Genomic DNA, 14,786 nt, shown 5'->3' on the forward strand with positions numbered 1-14,786 from the left:
GAACTGCTGATCTTGCGGCTCACAGCCCAATTCGTAACCACTACACCACCAGAGCTCCTTTCAATAACAGGGCCTAAACAATGAACCCTGGTGATGCTGTGGGTTAATCATTGTGCAAGGCTGGCAGTTGAAATCCACCAGCCTCTTTGTGGGAGAACAATGAGGTTGTCTGCTGCCATAAAGACTGACAGCCTGGAAACCTCTATGGAGCAATTCTATGTTGTCCTATAGGGTCATTGTAAGTCTGAATTGACTCAAGGGCAGTAACTTAAGGACAAAACATCAAAATCAAAAAGCCATTGTCAGGCATGCCAAAGGTCACGACTTATCAATACAGATATATATCAAGTTCTGTTTTGGGTTTTTTTGTGCATGTGTGTGTGTATGTAGGAGTTTCTTCTTTCTTTAAGGCGCATAATGACTCCATGGGATAAGCACTGGATTCGGAACCGCAAGGTTAGTGGTTTGAGCCCATCCACCACTCCGTGAGAGAAAGATGAGGCTTTCTGTACCCACAATAACATTTAAAGCCTCCGAAACACTATACAGGGTTGCAATGAATCAGAACTGACTCCAAAGCACTTAACAATAGCAACAACTTCTTTATTTGGATACTTCCTATGCTAACATTTTACATATGTTCTTTTATTCAATCTGTAACTCTATAAACTGGGGTCCAAAAAATCTAAGTACTTTGCCTAAAGTTGCACAGCTTAAACAAGATTGAACTGTTGAGTCATTTGTTTACTCATTTCACAAATGTCATTTGTCCCTGCTATGGACCAGGTGCTCTACTAAATGCTAGAGATCAAGTAGTGAACAAGGCAGGAAGATTGTGGCCCCATCGAACTGATATTCAACTAAAGCAGATAGAAACCATGAAAGTGGATAAATAAGATAACTTTATAATAGTTAAAAATGCTATGGGGGGCAACATGGCATTTTTTCACTCATTCAACCCTAACCCCATTCCCTCTACCTCTACACATTAGAATCAAGGATTTGTTTGAAATGCATGTGTGTGCAGGATACAGTAACCTAAACTGGACATGTCAGCATTTTCCAAGTAGTTATTTGAGATTTCTATCTTGTCAGACAAGCTTTCAATAGGTTGCTGATAGAACTGATCTCTTCCTTTTAGTCTTTCTTTTCCTCTTTCTCTTAGCTCCCTTCTTCCTTTCTTTCTCTCACTTGTTTATTCATTTGTTCACTTATTCACTCAATAAAAGTTTAGAAGTGACCATGAGTCCTGGTGTGGAACAGTAGGGTTAGTGCTGGCTCACAAAATCGGCTGTTCAAACTCACCAGCTGTTCCTTGGAAACCTTATGCAGGGTTGCTATAGATTGGAACCAACTCCACGGCACTTACCAACAACAACAGCAACCATGTGCCAATGGAGTCATGGTGTGGTACTGTAGGATAAGCACTGGACTGTTAACCTCAAGGTCATTGGTTCAGATATACCAGTCACTCCTCAGAAACTCTATACCCGTGGCTATGATTTGGAAATGACTTGACCGCACTTAACAACAACAACTGTCATCCAGGCACTGTGCTGTATATTGGGATCACCAGGACAACTGAGAAATGGTCCCAGCCCTCACAGAGTTCACAGTTTGACAGTCCCTCAAATACAAGCAAACAAGAGCATAGCATTTCAAGTACTGTCACCACTGAGGGACAAGGAAGAGAATCTTCATTCCACAGCAGTCAGGAGCTCCAGGTCCAGAAACCAACTGAATAGTTGATACTGGACATATCTCCTTCTGAAATCCTCGCCAGCCTCCGTGGTCTCCCAACTTTGATAGCAAATCCCTCCTGTCTTGAATGCTCAAGAGTCCTTGAGTTTCCTTATTAAAATGTGGATAGTATAAAGAGACTGAATACAATCTTTTGATTTAAGAGTTAGCTATGGAACAGATTGTCTCCAAATGACTTCCCTCTGTCATTGAGCAAACATATGCCTGTCCCCTGATACTATCGATGTGTGTGTAGAAAATGTTCAATAATATTAGTCTATCATGGAGTCCTGTTGGGGTGCTGTAGCATAAACATTGGACTGTTAACTGCAAGGGCAGTGGTTGAAACATACCAGCTTTTCTTTGGAAACCCTATACAGAGTCACTATGAGTCAGAACCCACTCACAACACTTAACAACAACAGTCCAGGAAGTGTTGTAGGATAAGCACTGGATAATGCACTAGACTTCAAGGTCAGTTTGAACCGCAAGGTCAGTGGTTCAAGCTCACCAGTTGCTCCTAGGAAACCCTATGCAGAGGCGAGGAACATTTTTGCTGCCAAGGGCCATTTGGATATTCATAACATCACTTAATATAAATTTATGAAGTTATGTTAAAAGCTCCTGGATTTATTGAATTTGGAGTCTCACCTGTGGTTGCCTTGGCAGGGCCAGCCTAAATGATTGTCTAGCCAGACGTTCCCCATCCCTGCAACTAGCTATGAGTTGGAACCAACTTGAAGGCACTTAGCAAAAACAACATTGTACAAAACTAGTGAGAAAAAAATCAATCACAGAAAGGCTTGGGTAATGTTTCTTGTTTAATTCATCCATGCATTCAACAGTAAACAATAATAGCAAACATATTGTAGAAGGAGCCCTGGTGTTGTTGTAGGATAAGCACTGGACTGCTAAAAAATATATATTTTGAATAGATTACACACCAACTATATAAAATGAGGTATATTATACATGTTGAAGTCCCTGTCCTCATATGTATGTCCCTATATGTAATAACAAGGAGCGCTGGTAGTGTAGTGGTTACGAATTGGGCTGAGAACCGCAAGGTCAGCAGTTCGAAACTACCAGCTGTTCCTGGAGAAAGATAAAGCTTTCTGCTCCTGTAAAGATTTACAGCCTCGGAAACCCTGTACAGGGTCGCTATGAGCAGGAACCGACTCCACGGCACACAGCCACCATATGTAATAACATAAAAAGAGAGATAAGGCCTAAATGCCTGTAACTATAATAAACATAATGCTAATTCCAAATTGGAAATATAACACATTATCTTGTTAATTGTACATTTAGTTAAAAACTGAAGGAATTTTAAATTCATTTTAGTGCTCTTCAAATCTGGAAGTCAGGAAATATTATTAACATTTTTATTTTGCCTTAATAATTGATCCCTTTTGAACACTAAGATAATTTATTGAATCTTAAATATTCTGTCTTACTCTAATCAGGGAACCATAAAGGATGGTATGGGAAAAGATGGGCGTTAATAGTAGGAAATGTGAATGGCTTGGTTTAGTTGGTGTTTGTGTCAGGGCATAGCAGACAGCATTGCTCAAATTATGGTGAACCAGATCCTTGAAATTCTAGCAAGAGAGCTTGGATTCTATTTAGTAATAACAGTTGGAAAACCTTAGGAAATGTGAGCAATAGAATGGGATGATATGGGGGAACTTTCATAGGATTCCTTTTGAAATGATGTGAGATGACCCTGGAGGGATGCTGAAGATGAGAGACCAGATACAAGGTCAACATAGATTGTGGTTGAGTTTTACTGTTGTTATTAAGTGTCATCTATTCTGACTCATATGGTTTTCCACTGTACTAGTTACAATTTGTCGTTAAGCTGATTCTGACTCATAGTGATCCCATGTGTGTCAGAGTGGGACTATATTCCATTGGGTTTTCATTGAATGATTTTTCAGAAGTATACTGTCAGGACTTTTTTTGGAGGTGCCCCTGGGTAGACTTGAACTTCCAACTTTTTGATTAGTAGCCAAGAGCATTAACTGTGCTGTTTGTTTTGTGGTTAAGTACCATCGACCCTTTCAGGGTTTCCAAAGAGAGGGCTAATGCTTATCCTACAGTGCCACACCAGGAATCCACATTAACTATAGCCACAAATAATTCTACAGAGATGATTGTTTGTACTACAAAGAACTAAGTAAATCACAGCTAATTCATTGTTAATACTACCACTGGGTGTCAGACAGGGATGGCCACTGATGCCACTGGAACCATACCACAAGAATCCAAGGTGGCTCACCTCAGTCAGACACACTCACTTAAGAGGAAGAAATAATAGAACATGTATAATCATTCTAGGAGTAGGCAGGTATTTGAAGAGGAGAGTTCTAAGGTGATGCTAATGTTTTAAACCATATGAGTCAGAATAGCATGGCACTTAACAACAACAGTAAAACTCAACCACAATCTATGTGGCACCATAAGAGAAACAGGAATTAGTAGGAGAGTTAGGATAAAAATGTTGTTCGTTTAGTGCCATCCAGTTGGTTCTGACTCATAGCAACCCAGTATAGGGTTTCTGAGGAGCAGCTGGTGGGTTTGAACTGCCAACCTCAGTGCTGATCCTACAGAGCCACACTAGAAGTTATGTTGATTTTAGATATGTTATCTTGGAGAGGGTAGTGAGGTATCAGATTAAGATGAACAGCCCAAATTGGGGCCTATAAAACAAGATACCTGGAGAAAGAAAATTGTAGATAGATATTAGTGATGTATCTCTTTAGAGATACTAATTAATGGGAATAAAAGCTGGAATCATCCAGAAAGAGAAAACAAAGATCCTGTATTGTTAATACGTTTTGTCTTTGCTGCAAACTCCATAAAGATTATGAAGCTTGTATCTCTGGGACTGATGACCCATATTCTCACAGCCAGTGTCCCATATATCCTCAACTATCTTTAGTGCCTAGGGCACTAACAAAGGAGCTCTGGTAGCGTAGTGGTTACGAATCGGGCTGCGAACCTTAAGGTCAGCGGTTTGAAACTACCAGCTGCTCCACGGGAGAAAGATGAGGCTTTCTACTCCCGTGACGGCACTTAACAACAACAACAGGGCACTAACAATTCACTCACATCTTCTAAGAGCATCTTTTGTTTCCTTCTTAGTCTGGCTAACATTACTCTTCTTTCAAGTTGTCATTTATAAGTTGTCCAGGAAATCTTTCCTGATCTTCCATTTTAGGTTAGATGCCCACAGCACTTGCTACTACTACCAAAATACTTATTTTATTGTATTTAATTAACTAGTCACTAGTCCTGCACCCTGTAAGAAATGTGGGACGGCAGCATCTGACCTCCTCTGACCTCACAAGAAGGAAGAAAAATTTAACTCAGCATAAGCCCAAGGCTGATTCCTCTGAGGCTAAAGCCCTATGAGGTTAAATATCTGCATCCTTTAGCCTTCTCTACCAATTCTGGCACCAAACATTTCTCCCAGGATACTCTAATTCTCTGCTGGGTTTGATATTCACTGCAATGTCCACACACAACTCACAGACAATACTCATGATTATAGGGTGTGTTAGGGAAGTTAAGAGGATCAGCAGTGTTTTTGGTCAGGACAGCCTCTTCCCAGTATGCCTGAGGCAGACCTCTCACTGCCTTTGATACTTTAACCTTGCCTCAGTCCTTCTTGGCCATTGTTACAAAGCTGCGTTAGTGTTGCAGATAAATGACCTAAGGGATGCCATTTCACCATAAGCCTCAGTCCAAAGACACTCAGCTCTAGCTCCATGGGTCATAAACCTAGCTTCTCCATACTCCAAGTGAGCCTCCTCCTGCTTGGAGGCATTCAGCTTTACTTGCTCCATGGGCTGGAAAACTCACCACTCTGTCTCATGCTTTGGCTCTTGGTCTTACTGCCGCTCTTCTGCTATTTCTTTGATATCACAGTTCTCTGTCTTCTGTATTGGGGAGGTTCTGTGTGCGTTCCACTCCTGTCTCTTCTGAGATGCCCCTTTCTACTTCTGAGATGGCTCATTTTATAACCAAAAATTTTGTAAAATTGACAAATACTCATGCTAAAATTCTACATTTTTTACAGTCATGATTAACTTTGTTTACAATCAGTCACAAATATAATCCTATCAGCATCTTTCCTTACCTTCCATTACTCAGACCCATCATGGGAAAAGGGTATACAGAAAATCTTCATGGTCCCACCCAGTTGTTCGGTGGAAGTTACAAAGACTATGGCTTTGCTATTTTTAGGTGCTATCAAGACTGTACCCACTCATAATGACCCTATCAACAACAGAACGAAACACTGCTCAATCCTGTGCCAACCTCACAATCATTGATACACTTGAGGTCCTTGCTTTTGTCATTGTACCAGTCCATCTTGTTGAGGGCATTCCTCCTTTTCTCTGACCTTCCACGTTAGCAAACATGCTGTCCTTCTCCAGGGACTGGGCCCTCCTGATAATATGTCTGAAGTATGAGAGACAATGTCTGGCCACCCTGGCTTCCAAGGAGTATTTTGCCTGTACTTCTTCAAATATAGATTGATTGGTTTGTTCTTTGGCAGTCCATGGTGCTTTCAGTATTCTCCTCCAACACCATAACTCAAATGCATCAATTCTTCCTTATTCACTGTCCAACTTTCACATGCATATGAGGTTATTGAAACTACCATGACTTAGGTCAAACAAACCTTAGTCCTCAAACTGCTATCTTTGCTCTTCAACACTTTAAAAAATCCTTGTGCAGCTGATTTGGCTAAAGCATTGATAATACATCCTTTGATTTTTTGACTGTTGTTTCCGTGAATATTGATGGTGGATCTGAGCAAAATGAAGTCTTTGACAACTTCAAACTTTCTCCATTTATTTTGATGTTATTACTTGGTGTGTGGTGAGGATTTTTGTTTTCTTTACATTGGGGTGCAATCCATACTGAATTTTGTGGTCTTGGATCTTTATCAGTAAGTATTTTAAGTCCTCTTCATTTTCAGCAAGTATGGCTGTATCATCTGCATATTGCAGGTTGTTAATTAGTCTTCCTCCAATCCTGATACCACACTCTTCCTTCATATAATCCAGCTTCTCAGATTATATGTTCAGCATACAGATTGAATAAGTATGGTGAAAGTATACAGCCCTCATGAATACCTTTCCTAATTTTAAACCATTCAGAGTTCCCTTATTCCATTCAAACAACTGCCTCTTGTTCTATATACAGGTTCCTCAGAAGCACAATTAAGTGTTCTAGAATACTCATTTTCCACAGTGTTGTCCATAACTTGTCATAATCCATACAATCATAAGCTTTTGTGTAGTCAATAAGACACAGGTAAACATATTTCTGGTATTCTCTGCTTTCAGCCAAGATCCATCTGTCATCAGTAATGATATCCCTCATTCCACGTCCTCTTCTGAATCCAGCTTGAAACTGGCAGTTTTCTGTCAATGTACTGTTACAGCTGTTTTTGAATTTTCTTTAGCAAAATTTTAATTACACACTTTATTAATCATGTTGTCTGATTATTTCCACATTCCATTGGGTCTCTCTGAATGGGCACAAATATGGATCTCTTCCATTCAGTTGGCCAGGCAGCAATCTTCCCAATTTTTTGGCATAGGTGAGTGAGCGCCTCAGTGCCACATCAGTTTGTTGAAATATTTCCATTTGTATTTCATCAATAGCCTGTTCTTTGCCAATGCCTTCAGTGTATGTTGGACTTCTTCTTTCAGGATCATTGGCTCTTGATCATATGCTACCTCTTGAAATGGTTGAACATCGACCATTTCTTTTTGGTACAGTGACTCTGTGTATTCCTTCCCCCTTCTTTTGATGCTTTCTGCATCGTTCAATATTTTGCTCATAGGATCCTTCATGTTGCAAGGTGAGGCTTGATTATTTTCTTCAGTTCCTTCAACTTGAGAAATACAGAAAATACTCTTTCCTTTTGATTTTCTAATTCCAAGTCTTTGCATAATTCATTACCTTTTCTTGTGAACTGCCCTTTTAAATTTTATAGCCAACTCTTTTACCTCGTCATTTCTTCTATTTGCCTTAGAATCTCTACACTAGAGAGCAAGATTCAGAGTCTCTTCTGACATCTGTTTTGGTCTTTTCCTTCTTTCTTGTCTTCTTACGACCTTTTATCTTCTTCCTGTATGATATTCTTGATGTCATCTCACAACTATTCTGGTCTCTGGTCTTTAGTGTTTTATGCATCAAATCTGTTCTTCAGATGCTCTCTAAGTTCAGGTGGGATATGTTCAAGGTCATATTTTGGCTCTAGTGAACTTGTTTTAATGTGTTCACCTTAAGCTTGAACTTGCATATTGATGGTCTTTTTCACAGTCTGCTCTGGCTTTGTTTTGCCTGATAATATGGAGCTTTTCCACCTTCTCTTTCCACAGATGTAGTCAATTTGATTTCTGTGTATTCCATCTGGTGAGTTCCCTGTGTATAGTCATCTTTTATGTTGTTTAAAAAGGTATTTGCAATGAAGAAGTCATTGGTCTTGCAAAATTCTATCATACTATCACCAGCATTGTTTCTATCAAGGCCATATTTTCCAACTACTGATCCTTCCTCTTTATTTCTAACCTTTGCATTCCAATTGCCAGTAATTAGCAATACATCTTGATTGCATCTTTGATCAATTTCAGACTAAAGAATTTGGTTGAATGCTTCAATTTTATCATCAGTGCTAAGTAAATTTGAATAATAATTGTACGAACTGTTCTTTCTTGTAGGTTTATGGATATTATCCTATCACAGATTTTTTTTTTTTTTTTTTGGTGCAGAACTGGGCAGGGTTTTATTCTGTTGCACACAAGGTCATTTGAGTCAGTGACAACTAACAACAACAACATGGCAGTTATTGTCTTAGTTTTTTCAGCAAGAGCCACACTCTTTTCCACAATTTTGCATTCCTACAAACAGTAGATAAGGGTTCCAGTTTTCCCACATTTTCGTCAACATTTGTTATCTCCTTCCTCCCTCCCTTCCTCTCTTCCACTCTTCTTTCCTTCCTGATAATTTCGGCCATTTTAGTGAAGATGAAATGGTGTATCATTTTGATTTATTTTAAGTTTTTATTGTGAACTGAGTAATAGTTTACATGGAAGAACATCGGCTTTACACCTTCGTTTCATTGAACTGATTCAATGAATACAATCTCCTCTGTGCATCATTCACCAGTATTTGCTTCCATTCTCGCTGGTATGGGGGTTGGGGAATGTACAGAAAAATACTCAGGAACATACAATAATTTGACCAAACAAAGGACACATTCTGCAAGTCTGCCTCCTGAGTGTCAATACCCAGTCACTCTCTTTCCATGAGTCCAGAGTCCTCAGCTGCTCCGTTTCTCCATGTCCTCATCTCTGCCTCCATCTCTGCTTCTCTGGATAGGGTCTCACATTCTCCCTTGATGGTCCTAGGGTCCACAATTTCTGGACTGTAAGATTAACTATTCCCCCATTTTTGTTACAAAACATCTACTTTACAGTTGCCTGTCACAAATCTTGATATGTTCTTTTAGATGAGGAATTTGAAACTATGGCTAGAAGAGCCATATTTAGTAATTCATTGTACTGCACACCTGAATTTTTATGAGATCAAGATTTTTGTTTCTCTTGCTCATCATTATACTCTAGCATCTAGCACAGTACATGACACAGAATTGACAATTAAAAATGCATATAGAATGAATAGATGAATGAGTGGATAAATGCACGAATGAATGACAGGCATACACAATAAAAGCTGCAAAAGCTGGAACCTGGGTCAGGTGGAGAGCTGCCAGCGAAAGAAAACTCTAGTATTTTACACTAAAGCAAACTCAAAGAAGTCATAAGACTGCACCTTGTCAAAGGCAAAATTTTGCAAGATCCAGAAAAACAAGACAGTTTTGTTGAGTCCCAGCTTTTGCTGGGTTACTAAAATAATAACTGTTTACATGATTTATAGCACCTTCATTACCTAGAAACATGCTAGTTAAACAATTAAAAGAATTCTTAAATGACAATTGTCTACAATAGACAATTTGGTTTGCGTCTTAATATAAGTTCTGATGCCATTTGGTTTACTTTATGCTATGTTACTTTAAAGGATCTCTGGTGTTGTAGTGGATATGAATTGGGCTGCTAATCTCAGTTTGAAACTACCAGCGGTTACATGGGAGAAAGATGAGGCTTTCTGCTCCCCTAAAGATTTATAGTCTTGGAAACCTTATACAGGGTCCCTATGAGTTGGAAGCAACTCCACGGCACATAATCACCACCACCAGCACCATGTTACTTTAGGAGTCCTGGTGTGGTGCTATAGAATAAGCACTGGGCTGTTCACCTCAAGGTTGGCAATTCAAGCCTACCAGCTACTGTTCGGAAACACTATGCAGGGTTGCTATGAGTCAGAATTGACTTAAAGGCACTTAGCAGCAACAACAACATCTTACTTTATGTTCCTTCCCTGGTAATTGCTAACCATTCAACTAACCATGTGATTATACTTAGATAAGTCTACAGCATGCCTAAGGAGGGGCAGTGTGACCTCAGGAAGAATGTGATTGAAAGTAGAGTAACAATGAGAGTATATAGAAACATACAAAAAGAAACTAGGGAACTTGCCTGGGTGTTTACTGAAAGTGATCAGTCAGATGCATGTTATTTGAGTTGGAATTTGGGGTCCTGGTATTGTCTTGTAACCACCTTATAGTTATGACTCAGCATCTCGTGATCATGAGTCATACATTGCCAGGTCACTGTAGTCCCAGATACAATCCGGTAGCCTATTTTAACCTATTGTGGGCTTTCCCAGCTTCTATAGTACTGCCTGTGACAGTGATGAGTTGACTTGCCATCAATTTTGTGATAATTTCCTTTGTTCTCTATTGTATATAATGAATACCATAGCTGAGAATTGGTGGAGTCCATTGATCTCTGTACTAGGTACATGCTGACAGTATCCTTCATTTGGGATGATTGTCTTTGTTTTTGTCCTGTTTAATGATTAATGAAAATGTCTATAGAATATGTCTGAGTCTGGTGCTTTTTTTCCTCTAGCACATCTCTTAGCTAAAATAGATGGCTTTTAAAATTATAAGAGCAAATCATGCAGACTAGGTATGGGAAAGATACATATATGAAACACGTATAATCAAATTTGCCATTGTTTGTACCATAAGCATCCTTAACAACTCTCATCTGACCCAAAGGCTGGGCATTACAACTTGATTAGTAGAGGTTTGCATAATTTTTTAAAAACTGTCAAGCAGCATCTCTAAATAATGACCTGTGCTCATGTGGAACCAATAAAACATAATCTTCTTCAGGAGAAAGTATACCTGTTACAAAGACACCATTGCCTCAATCGGAGAACACCATGCCTTGGAAATCTCACAGCCTGGAGGACTATCGAAGACATGTCCTATTTTGTGGAACAGAAGTTATCCAAGTTAAACCCTCTGGTCAGGGGCCTGTAAGAGCAATTGTGTTGCAAACAGGTTAGTAGATTCCTCTTTTGTAAATTGATTCCAAGACTAGAGGAGGAGGGAGTTGAATTAGGAAAAATTTTATTAGGATTATGAAATTGATCACATTTTAGTAATAGCAACCATATCTTTTCCAATCAGTCCCTTGTGATTCCAGGTGGCCATCAGCTCCAATAGAATGATTCATTGTTCAGAACCTTGTATATGATGAAGGTTATATATGCATGAAGTACATTTTTCCTCAAAATGAAATCCTGGCTTTTGACTTTGTCCTTACTTAGACATATTCTCTTTTTCTTGAAGACAAGAGGCCCAGCCACTCCTACTCTGAATCCTATTTCCTTTCAAAGTCTCGCTAGCTAGGCTGTTAGTTCAGGTTGCCCTTCAAGCACTTCAAAGTCAATACATCCAAAATTGAATTCCTCTTTCTATTTTGCCTCATTATGTAAACATTGTGGCTGTCTACAAGTTTCTTAATATCATCTTTAACTCCTCATTGTCTCTCACAGAAATGGGTGTCAAATGTTGGTTTAAAAAATGTGTCTTTTGACCTTTCCCTTCTTTTAATCCCCAGAGTTGGTCTTTTTCCCAGGTCATCATCTTCTCATGTCTAAATGATTACTATAGAAACTATCTACTGACTCTTTCATTTCAACTTTTGCCCCAATCTTTCTCTAACATACCCTCCAACCTATTACTCAGGTCACATTTCTAAAACATAGTTTGTTCTATACTGTACTTTAGAGTCCTGGTGTGGTACTGCAGGATAATGCTCTGGACCACAATGTCAGTTTGAGCCACAACATAAGTGGTTCAAACCTATGAGTCATTCCTTGGAAACCTTTGGAAACAGGGTAGCTATGAGTTGGAACTGACTCGATTGTTGGCACTTGACAACAATAACAACATACTAAACTTTAAAATCCTTCATTGCTACCCATAGCTATAGGATAAGTCCCAAGTCTTACATAATATTACATGATCAAGGCTTTCTATGATCAAGTCCAGCTCTTTGTATTCTCCCCTAATCTGTGTTTCTGCAGTCCCACAAATTCAGGCCTAAAACACACCTTAAACTTTGATACCCCCATGCTTTAGTGTAGTCTATGATTCAATTGTTTTAGTCATTTTTTAAATTAAAAATATAGAATTCCATTTATGTTCAAAGAAGTTGGTGAGTCTTAGAGTATCCTGAGGATGTAGATTGTGGAAGCCACTTGAGTACTTTAAAATGCTAAGGCAGCAGGTTAGAGAAACGCTGCAAAACCCATGTTTGAGGAGACTAGGTTCCAGTTAAGAATAGGTGGCCATCAAATCATGGGGACAAGGTATGTTTTATACCTCCAATACTGATCTGTATTAAGACTATACAACAGTCAATCAATATCACCAATCATCCAGATAATCATGAGTATGTAGCAAGTACTGCAGGGAGCACAGTGGCTCTATAGGCTAACCACTGGACTAAGAACCACACGGTCAGCAGTTAGAACACATCAGCCACTCCACGGAGGAAAGATGAGGCTTTCTGTTCCTGCAAAAGATTTCAAGTCTTGAAAACCATATACAGGGTTGCTCTGAGTTGAAACTGACTCCATGGCAGTCGACAACAACAACAGTAAGAGCTATATAGTGAAGGGGAAAGAAAACAATTATGATATGTTCCTCCCTTAAAGAGAGGATGGTGTGAGTTTAAAGAGCTTGCTACAACTGCCATCTAGAAGCCCAGCTAAATCCAGGTTTTCTCCATCAGTGTGTTTGCCCTCAATCTCTTACCAAGAGGAGGGGATGCTGTAGAGCATGAAGTCTGAAGACATGTTGCCTATGAACAATTCCAGCCAGAAAGAACTTAATTCTATCTTGCGCCTAGGTTTAAGAATTCCAATGCCATTTTTTTTCTTGAGTACTGCGTGCACCTCTGACAGCCAAGGTGTATATTTAAAAGTGAGTTTGGGGCTACTTCCACCAACTGGCCCTTGCAGGAACTTTCCTGGGCACACCCCTTAATGGTTATGTCATACCTTGAGAACCTCAGAGACAGTCTGTAAGCTAGCCTATCTGCACTAGTCCCCCTCACTGCTTCTTTAAACCTGGATGTCATGCATTGTTGTCTCCTGTGCTTGTGGGATGAAATTCCTTTGTTCTCTGTACCCTATAAAATATCACCACGTGGAGATAGAACTTTGGAAAGTCACCATGGCATCATATCAATGATTTTCCTCCACTCAGGTGATCAAAGTTCATCTTTGTTTTGTTTTCATTCCTGTTTAGGACTTAATAAGAAGTCCTGTTATGGCACCTTTAGGATAAGGACTGGACTGCCAAACATGAGATTGGTGGTTCAAACACATCAGTCGCTTCTTGGAAACCCTATACAGCATTGCTGTGAGTCAGAACCAGTTCAGTGGTACTTAACAACAACAAAGACCTAAGAAAGCAGAGGAGTCTCCTTGAATATTTAAGCAGATGACTGAAGAAATCTGACAGGGTAGGAGTTGTTGTTACGTAACTTTGAGTCAGTTCTGACTCACACTGACCCTGTATAGGGTTTCCGAGGAGCAGCTGTTGAGATTGAACTGCCAATCATGTTGTTCAAATCGACCTTACAGTCCAGCACATGAACCCACAGTAGATATGGTTTAAGGGAACCTTGAAAGCCACGTCTAGATATTGGGATGTTATTCTAAAGTACTAAAGGGTTTTTGAATGACACTATTGAAAATTTTTACCTATGCATTTTAAAGAAATTACTTTCCCTTGTGTTTCCCTTTCCTTTTAATTTTCTATTATTTTTCAACACCTGTCTATGCTTCAAACCCTTCATCTCTCTGGTCACGTCTTCAGTTCCTTAGTCCTCTTTTTATGCAACCCCACAGTTAAATGGATAGTGGCATTGTGTAAGCAATAGAAATGAAATAGGTTAAATGAGGCCATTTATCGTTCCTTCCTGTGTCTTATAAAGAAAATAAATGCAAATACATCTTTAGGTCACAGCAACACTATTTTTAATCCCTATTCAAATGATTCTTTTTCCAATCCTTAACTCAAATCAAACCATATTTGGTTTTCAGAGAAACTGTATTAAAGACACTTACTCCATCTGGGATTATTCTCTTGCAGGTTACAATACAGCCAAAGGTGACTTGGTGAGATCCATCCTCTACCCCCGGCCTCTGAACTTCAAACTGTACAGTGATGCCTTTAAATTCATTGTGTTCCTGGCCTGCCTTGGTGTTGTTGGTTTTTTCTATGCCCTTGGGGTATATATACACCATGGAGTAAGTATTGGGGATAAGGTTTTTCAATGGCACAGCTTTCTTTTAGAGCCTGACCTAACTCAGGAGGATTAGTTAAAGTTACCTCTTAGTTCCAGCTTTCTATCTAATAGAAGCAAGCCAATGGAACTTTTTTTAGATGAAGAAAATAGCCTACATCTACACTGCCCAATAAGGAGCTCTGGTAGCATAGTGGTTACGAATCAGGCTGTGAACCTTAAGGTCAGCAGTTCGAAACTATCAGCAGTTCCACGGAAGAGAGATGCGGCTTTCTGCTCCCGTAA

General features: G+C 39.4%; 1 protein-coding gene across 1 annotated transcript in view; it reads left to right on the forward strand.

The window, feature by feature from the left end:
• Positions 1-14,786, forward strand: part of ATP13A5 (ATPase type 13A5) — a 211,018-nt gene that overhangs the window by 68,421 nt on the left and 127,811 nt on the right. Inside the window, exons 10-11 of the mRNA XM_006873142.1 lie at positions 11,069-11,239; positions 14,348-14,505. Coding sequence (XP_006873204.1) covers positions 11,069-11,239; positions 14,348-14,505 — 329 coding nt within the window. The remainder of the gene's footprint in view (positions 1-11,068; positions 11,240-14,347; positions 14,506-14,786) is intronic.

Source organism: Chrysochloris asiatica, unplaced genomic scaffold (assembly GCF_000296735.1).
Source record: "Chrysochloris asiatica unplaced genomic scaffold, ChrAsi1.0 scaffold00224, whole genome shotgun sequence".
Lineage (NCBI taxonomy): Eukaryota > Metazoa > Chordata > Mammalia > Afrosoricida > Chrysochloridae > Chrysochloris > Chrysochloris asiatica.